At 36.6% G+C, this 25,803-nt stretch overlaps 1 protein-coding gene across 4 annotated transcripts in view; it reads left to right on the forward strand.

Moving 5' to 3' along the window:
* Nucleotides 1-9,131: 9,131 nt before the first annotated feature.
* Nucleotides 9,132-25,803, forward strand: part of Col11a1 (collagen type XI alpha 1 chain) — a 198,833-nt gene continuing 182,161 nt past the window's right edge. For 3 of the 4 annotated variants that reach the window (XM_028757395.1, XM_028757392.1, XM_028757394.1), the window contains exon 1: nt 9,181-9,589. In XM_028757395.1, coding sequence (XP_028613228.1) covers nt 9,487-9,589 — 103 coding nt within the window. In that variant the 5' untranslated portion in view covers nt 9,181-9,486. Of the gene's footprint in view, nt 9,590-25,803 lie in introns of all 4 variants that reach the window. The other variant, XM_028757393.1, reaches the window with a different exon arrangement.

Here is a 25,803-nt window from a genome sequence, read left to right on the forward strand (position 1 = left end):
TAAGTCAGTCCCCATTAAATGTTTTCCTTTATAAGAATTGCTATGGTCATGGTGTCTGTTCACAACAGTAAAACCCTAATTAAAACAAAGAGGTTCATTTCAAACCCCATCTGTGTATATATATTATTCTCAAACTTTGTAATATTATATTGAATAAAAGACACAATTAAATAGTATTGGAAGGGAAGGACTCAGGGTGGGTAAAATTTGCACAGGTAGCCAGAAGGATGGCTGTGCTAAATCACTTCCCAAGAGAACTACTGGTGATTCCTCCTACACCTGAACGCATACATTAATATTTTCCTTCCAATGAACCACAGCTTGCCTTATTATTGGTTTTAGACTGAATAATGTAACAGAGGTGAGATTGTACCATATGTGAGCCTGTCTCTAAGATGCCTCATGGTTCTAAATCCATTGTCTTGAAGCCCTGAACAAACAGGATGACTGGCTAGCTGGCTATAGAAATTCCAGTCAGAATTCAGCATTTTTAGCTTCCTGAGCTGAGGCACTAGTCATGAATGAGTTAATCTTTTATATGTTAGCTCTAGCCAGCTCAAAGTTATTGCTGTCGTAAGAATGATCCAGACCTAGTTTTCTGTTCCCTCACAGTCCAACAGACCCAACAGATGTATAGCATCATGAGAATTTAGCTTAAGTGGTTGAAGTACTTAATTATAAGTTGGGTTGTTTTGTTTCTTAGATAATTGACATAAGATGCTAATGGTGTTTCATTTATAGTTGGGGACACTGGTATTTCCACATCTGTAATTTCCTTACACAGTGGGTCATTCCTATCTAGCTGAATGGCAATGGACAGTTAACTTAGTTTTTGTACATTCTCAGACACCTTTGTCAGCACTTTCTTTTCCACAAAAAAACCCACAATTTCTTTTGGACACAAACTTTTCAAAAACTAAGTATTTCTCCTGAAAGTGAGGATGATATACTTAGAAATGAATGCCATCAAGCAGTGTTTCGAAGGCACTCTCTGGGCTTCTCTTCTTCCAGAACTTATTTGCACATGCTGCTACCAGGCTCTTCTTCCTGATCCCACACACTCTCTTCTCTTCCATCGCTCTGACCATGACCTAGCATTTTCCCTGGAGAGCTGCAATTTTCTCTCACACTGATTGCTTTTCTTGAAAAATACCCTTTTATTTTTTTCCTAACCACTGAGATTGTGAGGAATACAATCTTCTCTCAAGTCAAGACACAGGAGAATGTCTTAGTAATACAGCTGGAATGCAAGTTAAAAATGCCCATGTGTTAATACTATATAGACTAATGACTAAGAGACATTCCTTGTGAATGTCTCTGTGAACTCAAAGCTAGTGTTTAATAGAAAATTAATCAAGCTGAAAAATATATATCTTTGCTATTCTGCAGTCAGAAACTAAATAAAATTTGCATTCTATATATTCATTCCAACCCCATATATCCATTACCAAATATTTGAATTGTATTTACTTTAATTTGGATATTTATTTGAACTTGCTGTTTTCAAGTATGTGTGTGTATGTGTTATATATTTAAAATAATTTTGGTTATCAGGTTATTAAAATTCATTTCTTATAATTCCAAACAAAGTTCCATTTAAGACCACACTAGAAAAAAAATCTTGTAAATTTGCTTCCGACTGTGATTTCTTACAGAAAGAAATTGTTTCCTGGTAGTTAATTAATTCAGTATTAAACTTTTCCTCCCTTGGATATAAGTAAGGTTGTAAGATTTAGGCCAATATAAATATTTATATATGCCATACTACCCAGATAACTCATGAGACTGCTTCCTATGTTGCCTTAAACATATTGTGTTAACAAAGTAAGCATTTTTTATTTGTAACACAATGCTTGAAATCTTAATAGAAATCTACTGATATATTCTTCTTTTCATTCTGAACCTAAAATTAAAATGTTTACAAATATGTAGTTACAATATGTCAAGTACAAATAACAAAGAGGAATCTGGCCAATGCAAGTGGCAGTGGTTACTGGTGGTGTTCAGGTGAACATATACATAACCAACACAGAATCCTTATGTTGGGTCAGAGGACATTTGGATTTTAAGGTATCTTTATGGACAGAACTAACATTCCTGATTCTTTTTCTGCTCTGATACTTAAATATTACAGTAAGCTTTGACCAATTCAATGTCAAACTGTCAGACTGTCTCAATTGTCCTACTTTGAAAAGTACTGTTTCCACATGACTCTGTCTGGGACTAGCTGTGATAATTATATGTGTCTTAGAAGCATATGGCATCCTGAAATGATGTGTCCACATATGTTGTTGGGTAATGAGTTTTCTCACTGTGCTTATGTAGATTATTTTATTCAAGTGTAGCGTGAAACACAATACCACCTCTCACGTTTTTGACTCACACAGACTGTAAAAATTAGTATACCAAGAATTTGCAGACAAGGTGATTCATGCCAACAGTGAATGTTTTACATTGGTATAGGTATCCTGTTAGAGTATGCATAACTAACTCTCAAGTTGTAGTCTTCAGAGGATTTGTAAAATCCAAAGACAGAAAATAAAGGTTTGTGTGAGAAAAAAAGAAGAAAACAAATTCTGTTTCATAGGTGGATAGTTGAACTGTTTAGTCTTCTCTCTGGGTTGACAGGATCCCCATAGTACTTAGGTATTAGAGTACCATTGTTCAAAGCCAAGCCTCAGACAGAGCAAGGCAGTGATTATTATATAAGAAGATAGAGTTCTCTTGATCAATAGTGAAAAAAATCAAAGGAGCTCTTTTGTGTATTATGGAACATCTTCAAAAGGGACAGTTATTTAAATGCCAGTAAAATATTAGGACAAAAAATGAGAAATGGAGATGACACTGGAGTTAAAGTGAGGGTTTTGTTCATGGAGTTTGTAGTATGTAAGAAAATAGTTTAGAAACATTTGATGTCATATCTTCAAATTCAGTGGCTTAGCTGAGTTCACAGTACTTTTAATTTTGATAATGTTTTTAATTTTACTAAATGTTATCATATTTCTTTTTAACATATGAAATATTCCTTAAAATATACTAAATAACTAGAGTTGACTTCAGTGATTTATTATCAAATCACATGAAATAATTTTATAATCCTGTAAATGAGTGAAAACAGAAGATAGGATCTCACAAAAACTTTTCTTCTCATTGTGATGCCTTTAAAACTTCGTGGTCTTTTTAATTAATATGAATAAACTTGATATAATGATTGATTGACTGATTGTGTATAGCTATCGGTATGTATGTTATGTGGACATAAGCCTGCTAAGGAGCATGTGGGCAGATCAAAGGACAAGTTACAGAAGTCAATTCTCTGCCGAGGATCACACTCAGGTTGTCAGACTTGATACCATGTACCTTTGCCTGCTGTTACACTTCATCAGTCCCAAGATATAAATGTTCAATTATATTTACACATAACACTAAAACTTTAAATGATTCTGACATTTTCCCTTTACTATAGTAATGATAGTATTAAACTCTCATTTATTTAATATTTAACCTGTAACACATAAACCATATCTAAAAATGCATCTTTTAAAAAGACAGAATTAATAACAAGAGCAGAACTGTACAAATTCAAATGAGTTTCACATATTTCATTTGTTTCTGTATTCGTAATTTGAACTTTGAATGCCCCGGATCTTAACCTTAAAAATGAAATCACTTAAGTTGCCATCTTCTTACCTCATGAAGATGTTATGAAGACTAAAGAAAACATTAAGGATTTTTAAAGAAATATTATTCTTATATGAACAAATGTGTTTTGCTTTTGCTAAAAGAAATCTTTCAGATTAAATGTTACTTTGCAAATATTTATGTCCTTATGTGGTTCCCAGTCTTTGCAGATTAGATTGTAAAATCTTTTGAAATAATCCCTATTGTTTGTCCAGTCTTTGAATGTGCACTAATTTGACCATACTAGAACTGGCAGAAGATATATTATTGGTAGGACTTTGAAGCACAGAAGAGCTGTAAAACAAATTAAGTTGAAGTTATTCAATACAGATGTTTTAAGAATCAGATTGATTTCAAGTTTTCACCATATTTACCTGTCTTAAATCTCATACGTCGCATCTGTTAGGAAACATATAAGAAGGACATATAAACATAATAGACCCATTGAATATTATTCACAAACTGTTTCATGCGATTCTTCAGGTCTCTGAGCACATTTTTAAGGTTTAAGAAGTATTAATATGTGATCTTATTTATGTACTAGTGATGAAACAAATTACATATAGTAGTCTGAAAATACATTTTTTTAAAACAAAAGTTAGGAGTGCTGCCCAGTGGCATTGTTGGGCAATGTGTGAAAATAAGACAGAGGCAGAAGGAGGGGATTATTTTCTTTCCAATTTTAGAAAGTGCAGTGATATATTTGACATTTTCTTCCATTTGTTGTTTGTGTTATGAAATACTGGTAAAGAAAAATAGCCCAGGTTTTCACTGCATACCAAATGAAGATTTTAAAATATGTCTATTTTTGAATAAAATTTTCACCTAAAGTTTTATTTTTATTCTTTCAGAGTTTCATATGCATATATAATATACTATGGTGCATTTGGTTCATCCAAAACACCTGGTAAATAATCCCATTTAATGAAGCTAAAATTCTTTCATTAATCAGCCTTATTAGGAATGGCCCCTGGAATGAAGCTAACAATACTCAAGTTCAATCAGACCACCCTTAAGTAGAAAACTATCATTTTAGGTCAATAGTGTGGTATGACAGTTAAAAGGTCAACAAAAAATTTAAAATGCTGTATTTTTCTTCTGATGGTGGAGATGTTGCTTCTGTTCTGTCATTTTGTAAGAAGTTTTATTGTATATTTGAGCACTCACAAATTCCCATGTTACCCAAAGATCATCCTAAATCCCAAACCTACTCACAAACAACAAAGATTTTTCTGTAAAATGTTTACAAAATATCCAGTAGTAAAGTTTTAGCCTGAGTCAGTTCTTTTTTTTTTTTCTTCCCTTCTATTGTTGATTGAAAAACTAGGAAATAGAACTCTTCTTACCTTTCAATGAATGCAGTGTGTATATGGCTTGTGTGTGTGTGTGTGTATGTGTGTATGTGTGTGTATGTGTGTGTATGTGTGTGTATGATACAAAGGCCACAAGAGGGAATCAGATCTGTAGTAGGAGTTACAGCTGGTTTTAGTCACCTCATAATGGTGTTGAGAGCTGAACTTTGGTTCATTGGAAGAGGAGCAAGTGCTGAAGCATATCTTCAGCCCCACTAAAGGGGCTTAAAAAATAAAAATATTAAGGACTTGAAGTGTGTAACTGTACACAATCAAACCCTTTGCATTTTGAGGGTTCATTTACCCTTGATTTTACATTAGGCTCCTTCTGACAGTGTGAGCTGCAATCTCTCTCAATTGGCTCATTGAATGTTGCAAATGTGAAGTGTTTATCGGAAAATTTTGATGGAAATTGGCCTAGATTTGAGTTCCTTCGAAGTTTTGTGAATGATTTTATAGTAAAATTACAAACTCAATACTCAGTTGTCATTGTGAGTTCTTGTGGGTGTGGTTATGCTATAGAAATAATCACCACTGGCCTCTCTCAGCTCCCACTTTCTACAAGACAATGACCCATTTGTGAGGGAAGAGGAACTAACTACACGTTTAAAGAGACTAATTTCTTCCACTCATGTAATAGGAAAACTTATAAAGTGAATGTCAAACTGCTTTTCAGTCTTTTCTCAAAATAAATGAACTGAAGTCCAGAAAAGAGTATAAGGTCTAACCATGAGATTTTGTAAGGGAAAGACAAGATTAAAAACACTTTAAAAATATTTCTGAAAAGTTCTAGTCTTCTGTTAGTAATTAATATATCAAAAATATAGTAAAATTGAAAATTTTTATTTCTTTCTAGATGTGTGTGTGTGTGTGTGTGTGTGTGTGTGTGTATACCTATTGATCTATTAAAACTAGGAAGTTAGAGCAGATATAGAGATATACATTGGGAGTACAATCTTTATACCATACACAAGGTGTTTGGTTCTGTCCCAAATGTCACAGGAAGGAAAAGTAGCAAGTTTAACACAGGACCATTGGAAAAGGAGAATGAATGCCATATTTTAAAAGATGACATATTTTTTGTAGCATCTACTTGTTTCTCTTAGTTCTACCTATTATAATTTAAGGATTATTGATCAGCTCTTTCTACTTCTGATCTAACACTGTTTGCACTAGGACTCTGATCTTGGATAATGTGTCTTTAGTGTCTGTGTGGTTATTGAGGTCTCAGTGCATGAAACCTTGGCTCTGAAACAGGGGTTCCTTGATTCCAAGAATTTGTGAGGACATTAAGGAAGAGCCGTGGGTTTTCCCCAACCTTTAATAAAAATCTATGGATTCTAAAGAGTATCTAAGATATTCAAATTTTTTATTTGACTTGTTGATCAGTAATTAAAATTGCTATCTTGGTTCTCTTATAAGGCAATACAATTAAATTATTTAAATATCGTTGTAGAGAAAGTTATTCTTTATCTGGCTTTACATGGTTTTTATGAGACTTGCATATCAGAATTTACTCTACAAAGTTGACAACATGCCTTCAACATTTTTTCAGTGTGACAATATGAAAGTATATTACTAACTATGCTTCAAACCTAAGACCTTGCATCAGTGAAACTGTCACATTCTATTACGTTTTGAATGTTTGTATAAACAATTAGCAATGTCAGGCTGAAAGGTCACCCAGGAAATAACTCTACTGGACATTCCCCAGAGTGTAGCTGAAGGCAGCTTGGATGGATCACTCTTTTGGTTTCTCCCTGTTTGTTCCTTTTATCCATTCTTTCAGTCAGTTCATCTGAAAGCCCATGGGCAGGTTTCTGGGAGACACACCATCTGGCGGTCAGCTACAGACTAGAGAGGTTAGACATAATTACACCTCACTGTGATTCCAGTATGCTTCCTTCCAGAGGCATTAATTCAGCCCCAGGTTATGCCTAGTTGGGTAAAGGCCAGAGGAATTTAGACCACAGAGTACAGACGCATAAGACAGCAATAACTCTATTCACTCAAAAACATTTTGCCTGAAAGAACCCTTTCACAAGCAATGAGGTCTGAGATATGAGCAGAAGGCAGTTGCCTGAATCCTTCTCACCTAGAATAGGATCATGCCACAGAGCTCTCAATACACGGGAGAGTGAGGGGGAAAGAATTTAGAACACTAGATATGTTGCTGTGAGCTCTGTAACTGGCCAGCTCACTGGTAAGTATTCCTAAATTAATATGCATTCATTTCACTGTTTCATGTTTAAGTTAAGATCTAGAAAATGATTTTTACAGGGAAGGAGAATTGAGCAGAAAGGCAAGTATAAATGAAACCACAAATACATACACAATTTCCATCTGAAAGTATGAAGCATAACAAATGTATTGAATTACTTATATTTCAAACACAAGATCTTTAATTTGTGTTTAAACATTTCAGGTTCAAATACAACATGTTGGTAAACTATATTGGTAAAATATGTTAATAGATGAGGTTGATTTGGAGAGCTAGTTGGCCCTATTTCTTTTATAAATGGCAGCTCTACTGGCCTCCTTACAAGAAATACATAGCTTTGTTTGTTTGTTTGTTTGTGTTTCAAATGTGATCTCAAAAAAACTTCATGGTTAGGAAATGGTTCTTTAGTGTTGAGAATGGCATTCATGTAGAAATATTTCTAGTTGCTTTTAATATATTCTACTTCCGAGTCTATCAATTCCAGCTAATTTGCCAACTATTAAACCATATGAAAACATTTTATATAGTCCAATTAGTCATATTTTAACGGATCATTTAAAAAAGACCCTGTGGTTTAAAGCTTAGAGTCAAATAAAGAATTGACCATGCATGCTTGATAAGCTTAACTGAAGGCCCTTAAGCGTTGATATGACTTAAATACTCACAATAGGTCCTGGCTTCCAGTCTCTGTGTAAATAGAAAATAAAACGCATTCATTCAAAACATCTCTATCGAGTGGCTAATGTATGTTGGTACCCTGATCGACACTTCCTACCTCTGTCCATTGCTGGACACCGAACATGGCACTCACTGTTGAAAAACCATGTTTCAGAAATAATTAAAATCAGAAAAGACCAACCAAGATGATGGAGTAATTTAAATTCGGGAAAAATTGACCAGTGACTCTAATGTGTAGATTTAAGAGAGATACACTGAGGAGGAGATGGATTTCTTAGAACCATGGCCCTCTTCTTAGGCTTTCCTTGTGGAGTGACCCAAGTTTTCAGCCCTAAGGCTCAGGGCCATAAAGAACTGGGCTCTGCTGCTTGGAGAGTTCTGGAGGCAGCTTCCCTGTCCTTCTCTATTCCCTGCTTTCCCATTTCATCCAGTATCAGGATTTGCTAGAAAAGCAAATGACTGATCCCTTAGTTTCTGCTGCTATGGGTTCTTGCTTTCTCCCCTTTTCTCACAGGCAAGCCCCTCAGTGAGCTCTGAGCAGCCTTTGAACATTTGAGATGCTTAACTCTCAGCTCGCCAACTAGATTTTACCTACACGTTGAGGATTTGGGTCTTTAGAGTTCTTTCACGCCACTTTCATTAGTCTCTGGTTGAAAATATTAGTAAAATACTTTTGGGTGGAGGCAGCATAGAGCCCACTGGTTCCTGGTTCCATGGCTGCCTTAGGAAGCAAGGGTTTTGGAGAGGGATAAGGTTACCGCTGCCAATCCAGGACTCCAGCCGTGGGGCCAGTTATAGCTGGCCTTCTCCCCTCTTTCCCCTCCCCCTTCCGAAGAAAGAGGGGCTCCCAGACCGGTGCAAGTAGAGTACTTGATTTTTATTGAATACAGAAGCTACTCGAACATCCCGTGTGCTCCGGGGCTGTCCTGCAATTCCTTTCATTCCCAAAGTGCAGGAGCCCAGCTCTGGTCCCGCCTAACTCCCTCCCATTTCTTTTCGGGGATTTGGGGAGGGGGAGGAGGAGGAAGATGCGGGGTGGCTGGTGGGCTGGGCCTCCCGAAGTCTGGATCCTCCTGGGAGAGACTGGGCGGGCTCAAGGCTGCGGGGAGGCCTGTGATTGGGTATGGGCTTCAGTCGGCTTGTCAGTTTCGCGGGCACACGGGGGAGGGGCGGGGGGAGTGGGCGGAGGAGGGGGCTGCGCGAGCCTCTTGTCCAGCCCACCCACAGCATGAAGTCTTTAGGGGTGCTCAGTGCTTTCAGCTTTTTTTCTTGAAACCCTTCATCTGCTCTCAGTCTGAAGGCAGGGTCAGGCGTAGGACGGGTCTCAGGGTCGCAGACTTCTGCGGGCCACCCCAGAAGGAGAGGAGGGGGCGAGAGACAGGAAGGAAGCAAACCATCAAATTGAAAAAAAAAAATTAGAGCCCTTTGACTTTTTTTTACTCCCCCTCCCTTCCGGATGGCTGTGTAGCAAACGTAGGCGACACCTTGGAAGGGACGAAGTTGGTCTGCTGTGGCAATTTCGTGGGTTCACAGTTGTGAGCGCCGGGCTTGGAGATGGAGCCCTGGTCCAGGTGGAAAACGAAACGGTGGATCTGGGATCTCACCATCTCAACCCTCGCCTTGACTTTTCTCTTCCAAGCCAGAGAGGTCAGAGGAGGTAAGGAGAAAAAAAAAAAAAGTTTGGGTAGGTGGGACGTTGTCACCAGGCTTTCTTCTTTTTGTACCCTTCCCTCTTGTCTTCTCCCCACTTCTTGTGAATAAAATCCAGATTGTAGCTTCTACTAGGTTAAGAGTGGGAACTGGAGAGACAGCGAGATGGATGTAGGCGGGACAGTTATGGGCAAGGAGGTAGGTGGCAGGATTAAAAGATCTATCAAGCACCCAGCAGGCAGGCAGAGAGAGAGAGCTGGTCATCCCTTTTCATTTTCTTTGCAAAAGGAAAAAAAAATTACCTTGATCAGGAAAGCAGTGGTACAAAGCTTTTGTTTCGAGAACAGTCTTTACTCAGAGTCCTCTGTCCTTTGAACCATTCTTTGGGTTTCTTAGGGATCTAAAGGGGATATCTATTGAAGGGTGAACTGAGGAGAAAATACAGAGAAAGAGTGTAAAGTGAACTGTGATAAACTTCTTTGTCTGCAAGGAAGTGAAAAACGGGCTGTTTTTACTTTGGGGGAAATATAAGAGAAATCAGGAGGACGAAGCTGTAAGATTGAGAGCACTTTGTGTGTGGCATTTTGGAATGCTTCTCAGTGGAACACATTTCACAGACGATAAAAGTGGAGTTCAAGACTGTTCCGGGCGAAGGGGTGCAGTTTGCCCTGATGATAAGCCCTCTTCTCCTCTCCATGACCCCCTCATCCTCACTCGTCCCTTTTCCCCCCAAACAGCTTCTTCTTGCAGGTTGGACATACAACTCCCTTGGAGTGTGATGAAAGTCTCCAAGCAAATGGGGTGGAGGGTGGACGACTAGGGACTGGGAGGAAGAGGAAGGGGCCTGGGATGGGAGGAGGAAGGTAAGGAAAAGTTCCTACGTGGCACTACCAAACATTGAATGGCCAGACCTGTGTAGCTGACTGTAGCCCTGTCAGTACCGGAGGAGGGAGAGCGACTTTACTCCTCCCTCCGCCTGCCTCCTCCCTCCCCTGCCCCCGCCCTTTCCCGAAAAGGCATCTGGCTGCAGCGGTCCCTTAGGTGCTGTAGACTCGGCTGGCAGGAGAAAGCCCTTTGAGTTGGTGAGCCGGAGCAATTCACAGTAGAAAACAAGCTTTGTCAGGACTGCAGAGAGAAGCTGGGGACTAGGGAGGAGAGGAGAGAATGGGGGCTGGAAATGCCAACTCAACTCTGAAAGCACAGGTTTAGTAGAAACCTGAGCCTGGCCTTTGGTCTTGTTGCCCACATCTCAGCGCTCCCTAAACAGAGTTAGCACATCAGGAGGCCTAGCCCTAACTTTGATTCTGATGCTTGGTGACTTCACACTGCCCATGAACAGCAGCTTCTCATTCATCCTGTGATGAGCTTTGGTTACCCTATGCCACAGTGGGGCTCAATTCGAGTTTTGCAGTGATCTAGGCTACTTATGTTGATTCATTTTCAACTTCTTCAAGGATAAATTTAAGCATCTTTGAAAATAGACTACCTCAAAACTTGACAGTTTACTTTTTGGAATTCTATCGCCTGTTAGGTTGGGCAGTTTGGTCAGCAGTTCTGCCCTCTGCTGGTTTTCTACAGCAAATGAAAGTTTATTACTTAGTGATACTGAAAAATGTCACTTGCCTAAAGAAGAATAGATTGCTGTTTTATCCCAGCTTGTCCATATACACGTGTAGACACGAATATTCTAGTGACAGTTCTTTAAAAGTAAAGAATCCGAGACATTCTGCAGTGATTATCCATATATAGGTTACTTGAATGCCTTTTTGGCCTCGAGATCTTTTCTTTTCCATACTGGGGTTTCAAGTTAATCAAATTTCTATGTTTTTAGGCTCTAATTTTCTATGTGCATTCTTAACAACACACCTGAAACACTTTTAGCAAACAGCTCAGAAGCACATCACATACATTGCACAAAATAATGTTTCCTATTGTATAAAACTAAAGAGTATGAGAAAACTGAAGCACAAGGTCATACTATTTCTAATGAAATATTTTGAAAGTAATATAAGCCATTAAATAGCGTCATGGCAAGATTTGGGTGTTTATTCTTATGAAGTTGGTAGGTACTCACTGTGTAGTAGAAAGCTACTTTTTATTCATTCAATCTTGTACACGTTCATTTTTTAAACCTATTAAAATTCATAAAAGAAATAATAGTAAATAAATGCTTAAAAGGGAAACACCCTCTCAAATCCCCAGTCACCACTGAAGGAGAAACTAACTTTGTCTTTACCATTTAAGATTGTAGCTAAAGGGCTGAGTGAAATTTAACATGGCTTTCTAAATGCAGAGATCTTATTCTAGTATTATACTGGCTTAATGGGGGGGGGAGAGAAAATGGATTAGTGAAGTTGATTTCACATATTATTTGACTTTGAAAATCTAAAGTAACTTGAAAGTCTTCAATACCCAGTGTCTACTATGATTTCACACACACACACACACACACACACACACACACACACACACACAGAAGGAGAGATGGGGGCGTTTGAGAAACGCTGTTATTTAATGGGTATCCATTGACATTAACTTTTGTTTTTATATTTGATATATTTGCCTATACTTCACCTCAGGAATTCAGGGATTAACCGTGTGCATAATTAGTCCATAACTTACTATAAACAGGGTCTGGGATGTATGTGAAATTTACAGTGGCTGAGCTATGCCTGTGTTAAAATACATACTTTATTGTGTAAGTTTGAAATCTCAGTCTCAAAAAAAACCTGGCTAAAGCTTAATACTGTGACCGATAATACCTACTTATAATGGCCTTCTGTCTTTACTCGTTAAGGCAAATGTATCTTGTAAACTGTTGATAAGTTCTAAGAGGCATTGTAATGCCTTGCCAGAAGTGAGTAGCCAGTGCTGCAGAAGTGCTGGTTTTGAGTGCCCGGGATCAGCAGGTGAAATGGTGCTGGCTCCAGAGTGTGCTAATTCAACCTGGGAGAAACTCTTGATCGCCTTTGTAGCTCTTTAGTTAGAATAATTAAAATAGCAAGTATGCTCTTGCTAATAAGCGCAGTATTTGATAGGATAGTTAATATTGTGTCTTTTAATAAAATGTATGAGCCCACAAGTGGAAACTTTTTATGAGTGGATTATTTATCAAGGATTTGTTGGGGTGCTGTGTATTTATTTAGTTAACAAGGATTCTTTCATGCACTGCCTATTTGGTTTAGTATCATAACGTGTAATTTACAACAATTTGAAACAAGATAAGTAGAAATGAGAAATATATGTAAAAAGGCAGCAAAATTGCTTACTGTTTAATTTTTTGATTCCTTATTTTCCTGAACTCATGACTAAATTCAAAGGGCAACATTGTTTGAATTATTCTTAAAACACAACAAGGTAAACACCACTGAGTTTTGGTTTGGGCAGGTAGAATTTATTCTCTATTTTTTCCCTAAGGCAGATTTTACTCATGTTAATTTCTTAAGGCTCCAGTTTGTTTGTCATAGTGAATTTAAAAAAGAGTTCAAGAGTATTTTTTAACAGGCTGACTTATTTAAAGGAATAAAAAGTGCTTAGATAAAATTTCTCTCCTGAGAATTCTAGGGTTCGAATTTGCAGTAAATGCTAATCAGTCCTCCTTTTGCATTTTACTCAAGAGGAAACGGAGGCACAAAATGGAGCATTTTAAATAGTCCTCCTCATAAGGAACATTAAATATTGTAAAAGACTTTTTGAGTTTGTAGGATGAAACTATATAATGTTGATATGCGTTTCTATTATACACAACTCAGACTTGATGCCATGGTCAAATTAATATGATGTGCTGGGGTTTTGATTAGCAACAAGGTACTTGGTATGACAGTATAAGAAAACCAGATAGAATGCATGCATTTTAAAATTTCAATTTTTTAAGTTTGGAGAAAGGCAATGTCTCATCATTTGATCATGCACATATTGTTGATACACCCAGTGAAGTGAACATCAGATTATCAGCATTGGAGTAGAAAGGATAGCTGTTTCTAAAAATTTTTTGTGTACATTTATTGCTTGTTAAAGATATAGTGTTTAATGATAGTAATAAAAGTAATAGTAATATAAGGCACAATTTCAAAATTTTAATTACTCAAGGATATTATATATACATATTTATATGCATGTTTAGGTATGTGTTATATATATATTTCAAATGAGAATATGCTATTTTTGCTCTTTTCCTACCAATTCTAATTATATGATATATAGCATATATATTTTAAGGATTTTATTTATGTGTCAGAATCATTATGTTTTGCTTTCATACATGTTAATAATTTTCTAAATATATAGTTGACTTTAAAAAGTTGAGAGAATATAGTAGCTGAGATTCAAGTGAAAGTTTTTATTCTGGGTTGCTAAAAATTTGAAACTACAGAAAAAGCCTTTACATTGGGAATAACTGCAGTTCATTAAGGAAGGACTCAGCCTGAATGGGTGGCTAATGTACTATATACTTCTAGAGAAACATGAGTAATTGTTAACAAGTAAGAAAAGAATATTTCTTTTTGTATTGCCTCATTAATTTCAAGAAATGCTATCTTCAAGAGCTAGCATGCCTTCTGAGTGAAGGGTCGTCTTTTCTTTCAGGAATCAATGCTTCTAGGGACCAAAGACTGCTTCTATGCAAGGCTTCTTCAGGAGTCCTTGTAATAATATTTAACAGTACTGAGGTTTATGAAGGTCATGTCTAATGAGTCTTATTCTTAACTCTAAGTAATTGTGAATGATTTATTTTTAGATACTTCAAAGGCAGAATTTTATTGTCTCAAAAGCTCGCTTTTCTTCTACCTATGGAGAAGTAATTAAGGCCAGTTGATGTAACCATTAAGAATTCAAGCTGAGGGCAGCTCTGCATTTCTGCTGTTACTTCCCTCATTAATACTGGAGAAATGTGACCTAGACTTAAGTGGGAAGAGACAACTTTATCCCTCCTTTCTGTCTTCCTCCCTCTTTCCCTCCTATTGCTTGCTTGCTTTATTTTTCTCAGTATTTTCAAATTATAGTAGTTTTATTTCCTAGTAAAGGAGAGATGGAGGGAGGGAGGGAGGAAGAGAGGGAAGAGGGAGGGAGGGATGTTCTGAATATCACAACTTTCCTTAAACTCTCTTACTTCAGTCTATTTAAGTGAGATTCAGGGTCACTTCCTGTATTGTCCCTAAACTGAGACTTTTAATTTTCCTGGCAATTTAATTTAAAGAATGTATGCCTTTTATTTTAATTTAAAATTATGTCTATATTGTTAGAGTGCATTGAGTACATTCACTTCTCCTTTCAGAACTGTAATATGGTTTGATTTGTAGGGATAAGAGGAATCTTTTTAAAATTATTCTCTAATTTTCAGTTGTGTCAGGATAACATGAATAATGCTAGCTTGCAGAGAAGATGAAAAGACAATTTAAAAGTGATTTAGAGAGTAATATCTATCGATCAGTTGCAGTCTCTGGCTTACTACTGACTTGGCTAATGGTTCTTTAGACATTGGCTGATCACCAGACCTACTGTTATCTGGTAAAACAAACTCATTGCTTGCTGCGTGTGGAATTAGAGACAGTGCTATTAGTTTAGCAGAAAGAACTCGGAGAAAAGAAAGGTTATCGGATTTCAGAGTAAGAGAGTAGCTTAAATACAGCTTGACAAATGAGAACTAAACAAACCTGTGTAAAAGTGCCCTAGCACAATCTACTTATGCAATCCCCTCAAACCTCCCTCTTTTCTTTTCTCCCACCCCCCACCCCCTTAAAAAGCATTTCTTTCTTATTTTAACCAAATTTAATTGCTCTTGAATGGCCCTGGGACTGTTCAGTAAATGAAGGTCCCTATTCACAGAACCCAAGCTCATAGAATATCAGTAGAGGCTTCCTTCCTCTGTCTCACTGGTAAACTGACATCCGGGCTTCAGAGAGCGAACCCTAGACGGGCATGTGCTGGTTGGCTCTGCTTCCTCACTGTGATTTCACATACAACTTCCTGAAAGAGTGAGTGCCAAAAAGAGCCCTAGTTGCAGTCTTGGACAAGGCTTGTAGGAACTCTGCTGCATTTTTATACGTGGTGGTCTTAACCTCTGCAGGAAAACAATAAAACTGGTGTTTGCCGTTTCTCCTTAGACTGGAGTCTAACAAATGATCATAGCATACTGCCTGCTGTCATAATTCCTTTAAAATGTTGGTGATTTATTTTCATTGAGAACTAAAGTTACTGTCGAAATGACTTAGTGGGGTATAGAGTAGCCCTGTGTGTCCAGCCTATGATAGATCTTTTCTCATTCTTCCAGTCACACCCTCACTGACCCTGCATTTGTGCTATGGTAAGTTTCTTGCCTTTATTCTCCATGTTGTGGATCTGGCTCTCTGTATTATTTGTTTTCTTCTTACTCATCACGAATACACTCATACTGTATGTCTCAAGCTTTAACTCAAATATCACAGACCCACAAAACTTTTCTTCATGTCTTCTGGCCCATAAAATGGTGAGAATTAGCATGTATGCAGTGCATGAAGAGTGCAGAAAAAGACAAAGGACTAACAAAAATTGAAACACTATTGTTATTTTGAAATTCCTCATATGTCAATTTTCTTCCAGAAGTTTCTATACAAATAATAACAGATACACTTTACTTGTCTTCCTGCTGCTATCATGATGACAGATAGTATGTATATAATCATAATTTGGTTTGTAGTTATCTTTGTCCATCATACAGAAGACTGGAACAAGATAAAAATTTAGCTAATTAGTCATTGAAGTCAAAGTTTGAGGATTTTCTCAGGTAATGATATCAGCAATAACTATATTCCTCCTTCTCTTCCTCCTCTTCCTCCTCTTTCCCTGCCTTCTCCTTTATTCATCATCCTCTCCCATCTCTTTATTTTCATCCTTGTGTTCCTCCCATCCCCTCTTTCCCCCATCCCTCTCTCCTTACCCTCCTTCCTTCTTTCCTTCTTTTAGGAGACAAGGTCTTGCTATGTATCCCTACTGACTTGAAACTCACAATGTAGATAGGGCTAGCTTCCAACTCACAGCCCACTTGGCTTTGTCTAACAACTGCTGTGATTAAAGGTGTGCATTACCATGTCAAATTTTCTTTTCATTGCTTGTGTCTTTCTGTGCATGGGGGAACATCCTAAGCTATTATTCCCAAGACTACAGCCACCTCATCCTTAAAACCTTACCCAAGGATCTCTTTCAAAGTAGCCTAGGCTAGCCAGAAACTCCAAGGGACCCACTTTCTCCACCTGTCTCCTTATGTGCTAGGATTATAAGCACATATCACCATTTCTTGATTTTTTATGGGATTCTGAGGATTGAATTCAGGTCCGTGTGCTACAAACATGGACTTCAACATCCGTGCTGTCTACATGGCCACCATTATCCACATAATCATTCTATAGTAACAGATAAGTCAGATCTTGCTTCCTCCCCATAGTCTCTCCAAAGATGTCTCTGAATATCTTCAGCTATTATGAGTATCTATTGTCTTTGTGACTATAGCTGGCTTGAACAGCAAGAGTGATGTTTTTGCTCTATTGGTGGTCATAAATAATGTTTCTCCTTGAGTATAAAAAAGGAAACTTCAATAAAACGCACCAGTCTATAAAAACATGTTATAAATATTTCTGCCCCCTGTTTTGCATATTTATTGGTGTTTAATCGGCTTTTTGACTAATTGGTTTAGCCATTAGAGACAGTAGTTTATCTCTATGTGATCAATTTAATAAAATAAATCTTTCTTTGGATTATAAAAATAATTTATATATTATGCTTATAGCTATCCTACTATGAAGTGTCATATTCAAGCAAGACACAAAAGAAGATTAAAGATACTAATACATAAAAGGAAGATATTAAAGGTTCATATTTAAGCAGTCATATAATTTTAGAAGATACACTTCTGCACATATATGAATATAGATATATATTCACTTATTTATATCTGTTGTGCATAGTAGTTGTACTAAATGCAGTAAGTTGACTATCAGTCAGTTTTACTAAGCATGGTGACAGAGCCTGGAACAGGAGAAAGGGACATTTGAGAAAGGGTTGTTGAATGAAGTGGAGGTGTTGGCTACAACTCAATAATCTGAAACTAATCTGGAAACTCAGATGTTTTTATATGTTCACATCTATAGATAGATATAGAAATTTATAGAAATAAATAATCTCTATGATTTATAAATATGAAATGCTATATTTTATAGTTGTTACACATTCTCAGATTGTGTTTTTAATTCATTTCTTCACCATGCATTCAATTCAGTTTATGTAAACTTGTATGGTATGAGAAGGTGGAGGATTTTATCTACCCCCAAATGTTAAGAATTCAAGTTATTTCCATTTCTATGTATAACTGCTGTGTATAGATGCTACAGCTACAGTTGTAGGCACTTTGCCAGCATATGTTGCCATGGGGTACGTGTGTAACTCCAATAGTGAGGGTGAAAAGCTAAATATACTTCATCAATTTGTTCACTTAACAAATACAATGTAACTTTCTATTATATACACATGCTATGCTAGGCTCTAAGCTGATTCATTTGATCATAAATTTAATAAGTGCATCTTCCATGATTGATACATGCTCAGGCCAGTGGCTGAGAAAACATCACTACCTGCCTCATAGAATCAGTGGTCTACTTGAAAAGGCAGGAATCAACCAATAGTCACATATGTAAATATATACCAGTAGTAATGGTACATGGTATGGAGTGAAAGACATGTGCAGAGAAGTTGAAAACAGAACATAGAAACACAGAAAGACCAAAGAAAGACAGTTGAGAAATAACAATTGAGCATTGAACAACTAAGTGAAGCCATTTTGAGATATGACATGAAAGCCCAAAGCAGACACTACAAAGGACTTCAAAGGAAGCCCTTGAAACCAGGCATTGTGGGTAAAGAAGATGAAATAGCACGAGAAGGAAGTGATGTCAGACAAGGTTGAGGAAGTATGTACATGTGTACCGACACAAGATATTAAGGATACACTATCCTTAATGTTCCCTTGATAATCCTGTGTGCTGCATAGAACCATGTAACTAAAAAGAACCCTTTAACTTATGCTAATTTTTGCAAGGCCAGTGAACAGTGGATATCAGCACAGGGGACGTGAGCCAGTTGCTTGTTACCATTGGCTCAAACAAGCTCAACAGTGGGGGGGGGGCATTGATTTCTTTATAATAACCAGGCTACTAAAATGCCACCCAGGGTTCTAAAGAGTAATAGGTCTACATTTGAAATCACGTCTCATATACAGTCACGTTCACAATGGACCTGTAAATGTGTGAATTAATAATCTTATTTTATAAGCAAAAAGTTTAAGCAAACGTGCCTAGACATTTATAAAACCTCTTTGAAAGACAAATGAGTAACTTACATTTCTAAATCTTGTGAGATTTTTTTTCATGCAATCACTCATATTATAGCACCCACTAGAGTATACAATTACAATAAGATTTTTAAAAATTCCTGAAAAATTGTACCTTTAGATCCACTTTGACTTAAAGAACAAAGTGTTTACTATAAAAATTTGATACTTTCTTATGATTTCCTATAGGAGAAGTTATATTAATATTGTTTAAAATAACAATTTATTAGTTAATATGGCTTTGAATGATACTGGTTGACTCTCAACTCCTAAAGTTTTCTTCTAACCTAAATCTCTGTCCTTAGTTAAAAGTTTATAAACTTTAGTGCCTGCTCATCGAGCTGTAGTGCATTGAAGAGAGTTCGACGTTTGTATTCTCTAAACTGAATTGCTGTTTTCTTAACCGTTCCTCTCTTCAATCTTCTGAATCTCAGGTCATGGCAATGTAATTAATTGTGATGTTGAAACAAAAAAGCAAACTCTCAGAATTTGCCTTTTGAATTTTCATCCCTTTCTCTCCTAGCTCACACACAGCCCGTTCCTTCTCCCGTTTGCTTGGTCTTCCCAGGGTGTCCAGAATGTGACACAGTAATGCATCTTTCATCTCCAGATTACACCATCACATACCTGCAAGATTGCAAATGCTTCTTTATGTGCATCTGGTTGGAATTCAGGACTCTCAATTTTCTTAAGAGTTTCTCAACCTTGAAGTCTCAGTAGTTTGAAAAAGTTACTTGAATGAGAGATCTTTATTTCACCTTAGTTTTCTGTAAAATTAAAATTGACTGGAAAAATATTCATAAAAATTTTGGATCCTATTACTTCTCTTTAATGTAATCTTCCAATGGTTTTCCAAATCATTTGCAATAAAATTCAATTTCCATGGACACTTCATAAAAGTTACACATCACTCTTATGTCTCTGACTTCTCCCCTTACAGCCCTCCTATTCTCTTAGCAGGAGGCTTTGTTTTACCCCCATTTCTCCACAATTCTGAGTTGGCTCTCCCATTAGGTTCTTTGTATGCAATCCTGTTGCTACTAATCCAGTTAAGCAAAAACAATCAGGCAGGGCTTTCTCTGACTTTTCCAACTTAACCGAAATATCATTTACTCACAGGGGAGTTTCTTGTCGTTCTTATTTAATGCCACAATTCATGCTACAGCAAACTTTCATGAGCTCTATTCCATGTTTATTCACTTTCCCCCTGGGAGTCTGAAACCTGTCCCATGTAACAAATTAAGTACTAATAGTTAAAGACGGAGAAGTTACTTTCTTTTCCATAAAATGTAAAGCTGATAATTTTGACCTATAAATGTTATTAAAAATTATTTATGCTTTCAAGTATTAATAGAATCCAGGTGTCACAGAGCCAACAATTCCCATTCTTGATACCACTTCAGCTTGATACATGTTCACATAGTTACAATAAACAGTCAGATGTCAAACAAATACAGCTTTTCTGATCTGAGGAGTACAATGGCCATCTACTCATGTGTTTAGAGGGGTCATACTGTGTTAAAATTGCCACATTAGCTCTGTTTTTCCCCCTCAGGGCTTTGAGCTTTGATGTCAGCTAACTTCAGATATTCCTAGTCAAAGAACTAGAAATCAAATTATGTACTTTCAAGGATATAAAGCCACAGAACATTACTCTTAATCAGAATTCAACCCTAAGATTTTGTGTTTTATGCACTTTTCTCCATCTCTAGAGTCCATAATTAGAATAATAAACAGTTACTAAGGGAGTATGCATACATTTCTTTTTGACGGGAAGTACTTTGTTTTGTTGTTTTTCAAGTATATCTATCTATCTATCTATCTATCTATCTATCTATCTATCTATCTACCTATGCTTAAAACTATGCCTCTCTCTCTCTCTCTCTCTCTCTCTCTCTCTCTCTCTATATATATATATATATATATATATATATATACATATATATATGTGTGTGTGTGTGCGTGTGTGTGTGTATGTAGTTTTTCTTGGTATTAAATGAAAATGTTTGTTGTGAAATTGACTAAAAATAATTTCAAAACATTTTAAGAGGTCATATTTGTATTTGATCATTTGGTTTTTTTTTTCTGAAAAGATTGTCAAAATAGGATTATATTTTTTAACTGACAAAATTAATTATAGAATTGAGAAAACTTCAGGTAATTCACATAAATTTTTTTGTCTATATCATTCTCAACTTGATGCTCATCATTGTTTGATTATCAGATATTCGTATTTTCCCAGGATGGCTATTATAAACTGTACTCTTAAGATACTTACAATTTTTTTATTTGTATTAATTGTGTATATAAGTAAACATTCAAACATAGTGTTGTTAATGATGATATATTTAAGTTGATAATATAATTATTTATGGAAAACTGGATTTGAAATATTATTGACCTATTACCATGCTCAAGAATAATTAATACAAACTGAATAACTAATTGTAAAAATAATTTATTTATTTTATGCACATTGGTGTTTTGAATTTTTGTATGTTTTAGTGTGGTTGTTGGTTTCTCTGGAACAGGAATTAAAGATAATTGTGAGCTGCTGTGAGGATTCTGGGAATTTTTAACTTGAAACCTGTGAAAGAGCAGCCAGATATCTTAACTGCTGACCCATCTCTCTAGTCCAAAACTGTAATGTTTTTTCAAAATATGCATTACAATATACTAGCCTTTATAAGCTACTCATTCTTGCATAGACAGAGCACATCTAACAGATTAACAGTAGAAATCGCTAGTCTTAGCAATTGAAGTTGATATTGGAAGTTCAATCCCCAGGAACCAGAGTAATAGATTATTGCAATCCTTCATATGGGTGCTGGGAAATCTAGGTCTCTTCAAGAGCAGCAGGTGCTTTTAACCTCTGAGATTCTCTCTAGCTGAATCCTCCTCCTCTTTTTTTCTTTTTTTTTATTGGATATTTTATTTATTTACATTTCAAATGTCATCCCCTTTCCCCATCCCTCCCCCAGTCACCCCCTATCCTATCCCCCTCCTCCTACTTGCTTTTTTCTTCATTAAGCTAACATACAAAGTACTAGGTTTTATTACAGCATCCTCATACATGTGTCATTAGAGTTCTGATATGTTTCCCTCTACCCCTTCCCTTTCTTCCTCCAGCTAGTTTCCTCTTCTGATTTCCTGTCACATGTATTCCATCACCCTCCCTCCTCATACTCTTTTTATATTAGTAACTGTTTTTTAATGTTAATCAAAGGCTTTATAAGTTTGGTAATGCTCAATAACAAGATGCCCATACAATCAGAAGTGTAACCCAATACCCAACCTAGATATACCAACTATCTTTGACTGGCAGAGACACATGAACATCCGTCTCCATATCCCCCCCCCTCTCCTAGCTCCTCCTCTTCTCCTTACTCCTCCTCTTCCTCTCCCTACTCCTCCCACCTTAGCTCCTCCTAAATATCACCTTTCCTGTTAAAATAAAACTTTTCTCTCATAATACAATTAGAGCATAACCATACCAATTTGTATCAGTAAGGTACAAGATAGACCTAATACTCAGTCCAAAATTTTGTTGACTAACCAGAACATCTATCATCTTTCCTAACTAAAAGACTTAGTTCTGAACCTGGCTTTCTTATGGGCTTTAGAATGAATGTCAACTGAAAATCATCCTCTCAAGTCTTTTCTCTAAAATTAAATAGCCGGGATTGGATATGAGACTATACGTCTTCAAACCCATCAGAAATTCAGAGTGACTGAATTAACTGAAATTATGGGAAGCACAAAGCATAGCTTCTAAAACTTAGCCAATTTATAAAGACCACTGAACACCTGGACAGTCCCTATACTACAAAATGTTGGAGCATCCGATCTTTAGCCTTCTTGCCCAGGATCATCTGACAGACCTAGTGATGCAGAATTATTAAGGGCTGATTACTCTGTCTTGGCAGATATAATCAGTCGACTATTTCTCAAGTGTGTCCTTTTCTGGACATTAATTTGTCTGTAGATGAAAAGAGGTAATGCCCATACCAGCTTGAAGAAATTAATGAAGAGTCGGTGCCCCTATTCCCTGGGCTTGGAGACTGAGGTGGTTAATATTGGGCTGTCTTTCTAGGTGAAAGTAGTGGTTTTGTTGGAACAGGGAGGAATAGCTAGGATTTATTGCATAGCCATAACCTATTGGTAGAAATCTGTATAATTGTTATTAAGCTAAAGTTATAATTTCTTAAATGGTACAAAATTCACTTTGATTTCTAATTTAAGGTTTTCATTGGTACAAGTTTCTTACTGATATAAAAGTGAGATTAATATTGTTACTCTCATAGGCATTGTGCCCATATAACACATTTAGGAATACAAGGCTTAGACCCAGTTCTTCTTTAACTTTTTTAACGGATTTGAGGTGGTTAGCCTGTGAGTTAAGGGCCTATAGCAAATTCATGGCTCTGAGTTTATTGTTAGGGTGTTTTCTATATTTTATTTAGAAATAGCTGAGATGAGTTAACAGACAGCAGTCCAGATTGCCTTACATGGATAGTTGGTTTTCAAAACATCAGAAGTCCATAGAATTGACATTACACATATTTCTGTATTAATGTTCATTTTGATTAGAGACGTGTCTGCTCCTGACAGCTTCCTGTTTTGGATTCTAAGAAGAAATTGAGCATCTTTGGAGTTACTCAAGTTGTGGTGAGACAGCCTCCTCATCTTTTTGAGGTAGAATCTCACTCTGTAACACAGGCTGTCTGGAATTTATTACATAACTTAGACTGTCCTCAAACTCGAGGGACTTCTTCTTTTCAGGTTCTTAAGTGCTGAGATTACAGGCATGAACAGCTGCTTTAATATTAAATATATTTTTATATCAAATATTAATGTTATGTGTAAGAAAATCAATAAAAAGGTTAATGTTATCAGTATTTTATCTTCATATTGTGCTGTGGGGTGGTCAATATGAACATGAAATTGTAGGTTTTATAATCATTGCTGTATTAGCTAATTAATAGCAAATAAGACAGTCACAAAACCAAAAGAAAACAAAAACAACAAAATGTCCCTCAGGGCATTGTGTATTTCTAGAATACCAGTATATGCATTTTGTTTTGCTTACTATTTATAATTTAAATTTAATTTTCTTCTGAGAGCTTTATATATGAATGAAATATACATTTTCATACCTTCCTCCCTTGTCAACCCTCTAACTTCTCCTCTATCTTACAATCTCCCTCAGACTCATGAACTGTTTCAACTGTTTCTCTTTAAATAATAAATATTAATATATATTTCATTAAAATATAAACATAATTTTAAAGAAATATAGAAATAATTCAGCACACACACACACACAGACACACACACACACAGACACACACACACAGACACACACACACACACACACACACACACACACATAGAGTCTGTTTTGTGTTAGCTAAATACTCCTCAGAGTGATTGATGTACTCAATGGCTCTTCATTAGAGAAAACTGATTTTTTTTCTGTCCCAGCAGGTATAGTTTGAAATAGTCTTTTTGTTAGGGATAAGACTTTGTGTCCATTTCCTCTTCATGGTACTGGCATTTTGTCTGGTTTGAATGCTATGGCAGTCTCTGTGAGTTTATATATGTATTTTTTCCTGTAGTGTCTGAAAGACATTGTTTCCTTGAAGTCATTCATCACCTATGGCTCTAACCATCTTTTCATCTCCTCTTCTGCACAGATAACTGTATTTTGAAGGAGGGATTTGATAAAGTCATTCCATCTAGGATAGAATGTTCCATGTGTGTATGTGTGTTTGTATATGAGTGTATGTGTACTTGTAGAAGTAATTATTTAAAACGGCCTTTGGTCAGGCAGACTATCTAAACTGTGGTGGCTCTGCCTAGCTCAGCCTCCATGTTCCGTGGCCAGAGGCCACGTGTGTGCTGCAGCTAGAAAAGGCCAGCCAGAAACACCAGCCCTGCCACCCATGAGATGCCAGCGTGGGAGATGGATCTGCCAATCTTCTACGCTGTCTCTACAAAGCTAGGCAGTGCCCAGACCATCCTGTCATTCATGAAGACCCGGAATGAGACTCTAATGCTTAGATTATCCAAAGGCTTTATATATTAGGTAATGCTCAATAATGAAATGCTCATACAATCAGAGGTGTAATCCAGTACCTGATCTAGATATATCAACTTTGACTGCTAGAGACAGGCACACGTCTGCTTCCATGTTCTTCTCTCTGGTGCTCTCTCCCCTAGCTCCCCCTCTTTCTTTTCCTCTTCTTCTCCTTACTCCTCCTTTTCCTCTCCTTACTCCTCTCACCTTAGCTCCTCCCAACTTGCGAGAAAAATATCCAGCTACATGTGCATGCGTGCATGCAATATTTCTATATTTCTTTAATATAATCTTTATATATTTCTTTAAATAATAAATATGAAATATTAATATTTATTATTTAAAGAAAAAGCATTCATAAGTATGAGGGGATTTTGAGAAATACAGGAGGGGTTGAAGGCAAGAGAAAGGAGGAAGACGTGAAAATGTATAAATATTTTATTCTTACATAAAATTCTCAGAAGAAAATTAAATTTAAATTACAAAAACACAGCAAAACAAAAAGCACATACTAGTATTCTAGAAATGAGTGCTCCAAGCTTCCTGTGCTTTCTACACATTGTTCAGCTTTGGGTCCCTGTGTTTTCCTCTAGGGTTATGATATAGCCAGTGTTGCCAACTTAGCAATGCTGAATATAGCTTGCATCTCATGGAGTGGGCCTTACATCCAAACAAAAAGTATTCAGTTACTCCTGTAACATTTGTGCTACTATTACACCAGTATATTCTGCATTCAGTTTGGTGATATAAACTGTAGGGTTTGTAGCTGTGTGGTATTAAACATCAC

Source organism: Grammomys surdaster, unplaced genomic scaffold (genome assembly GCF_004785775.1).
Source record: "Grammomys surdaster isolate TR1022 unplaced genomic scaffold, NIH_TR_1.0 126158, whole genome shotgun sequence".
Lineage (NCBI taxonomy): Eukaryota > Metazoa > Chordata > Mammalia > Rodentia > Muridae > Grammomys > Grammomys surdaster.